This window comes from Atta colombica, unplaced genomic scaffold, assembly GCF_001594045.1.
Source record: "Atta colombica isolate Treedump-2 unplaced genomic scaffold, Acol1.0 scaffold238, whole genome shotgun sequence".
NCBI classification, from domain to species: domain Eukaryota; kingdom Metazoa; phylum Arthropoda; class Insecta; order Hymenoptera; family Formicidae; genus Atta; species Atta colombica.
In genome coordinates, this window is record NW_017259336.1 from 2,695,570 (window position 1) to 2,698,510 (window position 2,941).

General features: G+C 24.9%; 1 protein-coding gene across 1 annotated transcript in view; it reads right to left on the reverse strand.

Annotated features, from left to right (window-relative positions):
• LOC108688745 (histidine decarboxylase) overlaps positions 1–2,941 on the reverse strand; it is a 17,790-nt gene that overhangs the window by 13,432 nt on the left and 1,417 nt on the right. Inside the window, exon 2 of the mRNA XM_018195107.1 lies at positions 30–62. Coding sequence (XP_018050596.1) covers positions 30–57 — 28 coding nt within the window. The 5' untranslated portion in view covers positions 58–62. The remainder of the gene's footprint in view (positions 1–29; positions 63–2,941) is intronic.

Here is a 2,941-nt window from a genome sequence, read left to right on the forward strand (position 1 = left end):
TATGTTTGCATGTGTGAATAATTGCTTACCATATTGGCGATAATCTTCCAAATCCATTTTATCTGAAACAGTATAAGGCAATTATTAATTATTAATCATTAAATTTTATTTCATCTTGAAATCTTTCAGAATTCTTGAAAAATTACAGAAATTACAGATAATATTTTTTAACGCAATACTACATGAAATATTATGTTAAAAGATTAAATAATTATATTTATATTTAAATTTATATTTAAATATTATATTTAAAAATTATTTGTTTAAGGAAAATGCTAAAGAATCCTTTTAGTTGCAATTGATTGACATCAATAATCGAGTTGTGAGCAAACAAAAGACTCCTTCTTACCGTTAAATGTCAGATGCGATTTTTTTTTAGTTACACATATGTATGTACTTTGCTTTAATTTGGAAAGAAATAATAAATTAAAAAATTACTAGAATTCTATATAATAATAAAAATAATCATTAAAAATAATCATTAATAATCATAAAAGATCATTTATATTTCTCAAATTTATGATATATGTATATATGTATATGTACAAACAGTTTGAATAACTCTTTAATGTTGGTTTATTAATCGTACTTTATTAGTACATGTGCATGTGATAATTTCTTGTCAATTCAAATCACAAAAATTATGGCACACTGATTTAAACTCGTTGCTCTTTGATTTGACACAAATTAGTGTTGCAATTGAAAAAATTAAGAAGCAAAATTGTATACTTTCTTAATTAGTCAATAAGATCCAGATGAAATTTACTCGTGACAAGGTTGTACACAGACACCGCTGAAGACACGATTACAACACAACGAACGATGTTGACCTAATACAAAAATTTGCAATGTGAGTTAGTCACTAATTTCTACGGATTCATCATCGATCGGCGTCATATAAGTCAAGCTTCATAGTGCAGGCGATCCATTAAGATTTTCATTTGGCGACCAAACTATAGTTTTTTTAGTTAGTTAGTCTCTTTATATTTATATTAATTGTATTTATAGAAAAAACGTTATTTAGCAATAATGTTAAAAATAATGTTAAATAGTTGATAATAATAAAAATTATTTCAAAAACAATATAAACAGTATCTTTGCGCGTGTTCGATAAATTGCATTATAAAAATGAACTTTACAACGTATAGATATATTAATAATTTTTTTATTAATTACATATTGATAAGCAATTTAACAATATCTTTTTAAAAATTTCTTACAATGAAATCAGATATTAACTTATTTTAATATGTTTGAAGATGCTACAATAGAATATTTATTTTAAATAAACTTTCTTAAAAAAGACTTTGTATTAAAAATTTAATATCTGATTGAAATATAAAAATAAGAAAATTGTACGTAATAAATATTTTGCGTTGGAAATAGTCCACTTACATTCTTGTTAACGTTTTAAAATTAAATTTTTTAAAATATTCGAGTAATTTGACATAATATGATTATGTTATTTAAAGATTTTTTGTTAAATTAATATTCAACGTTCCTTGATGTCAAAATAATATAATTTATAAATAACTAAACAAGTAACATAAAATAATGTGTTTTAAAAAAATTAATTCTGAAACGAATGACTAAAATACGTGTTAATTTAACATATCGGAAATATTAATTATATTAAAAAAAATATATTTCTACAATTTCTTCACAAACTGTGTCGGCATTATCTTTTTTGTGATCATTTTTTTCATATAATATCTGTGTTATTTTCTAATACATTGATCTTATGTTAAATATAAAATCATTAAATAACGTAACTACATTATGTTAAATTAACACTCAAATATATTAAAAAATTTAACACAAACTGTTAACAAGAGATGAGTGGACCATTTCTAACACAAATACATAATGTTCTTTACTGTGTAGTTTCGACAAGATGATCTTAGCAAAATCGGAAAGAATCGCGAGACGCGCGTAGAACGGAAAATCGAACTGGCCACGAGCAGTAACGAGGATCTAAAGCTAGAATGACACCCGGCGATATTAAAAGCTCGTCCTTCCTCTGTTTCCGCTTCCGACTTTTGTAATTTCCCGTAGCTTTCACCGCTACCGAGCAGTTTGCTGAGAGATTTATTTATCCGCGAAGCCGTCGGACACTCCGCGGATTCTCCATCAGTGATTCGCGATTCAACGAAGAAAATGCCAGTTAGGCATTTTCTTGATAGCGGCATAATGTTCGACATTATCAAAAATATTTTAATGATTATCGAGGAATTCAATACACGTTTAAATCAAATCGAGTTTCAATCAAATTTACATAAGATATTCCAGAGTTAAATAATTAAACCCTTTGCCAATACATTTCGTGGGTAGACATAAAAATAATTTTTATAAATAAATAAATTTTATAAATAAATTTTTATAAATAAATTGGTCCAAATAAATTTTATTTAAAATTGATTGATAGTAAAACATTAAACATTAAATATAACAAACTTAAAAATATGAAACAATAAATATAAAAACAAGTCGATAGTGTTTTTGTAATTTATTTAATCTAACTATTGATATTTATATTACTCTCAAAAATCAATATATATATATAAAACAACATTTCTTATCAAAGTATCACAAATATTTTTGAACAAAGAATATTCAGTTATGATTTATGATTTTAATAGAAATGTTGTGAGTAAGAGAAAAAAAAGAGAGAATCGTGTATTTTATAAACGCGCAATTTATTTATTGCATTGTTGGAAGTAATTATTACTTTATAGTTCAACGCAATTACAACTTCTCTGTTTTAATTAAGCGACTAATGCTATCACAAAAAGTGATTTGTATGTTAAAACAATACACACAAATTGCACTCGTTTTAAATAACAAAGATGTTTGAATATTAATGACGAGTCTGTTTACATGTATAATGCGTTTTTTCCATTCGATAACTCATCACATCATTTATTTTGATCAAAATAGCATT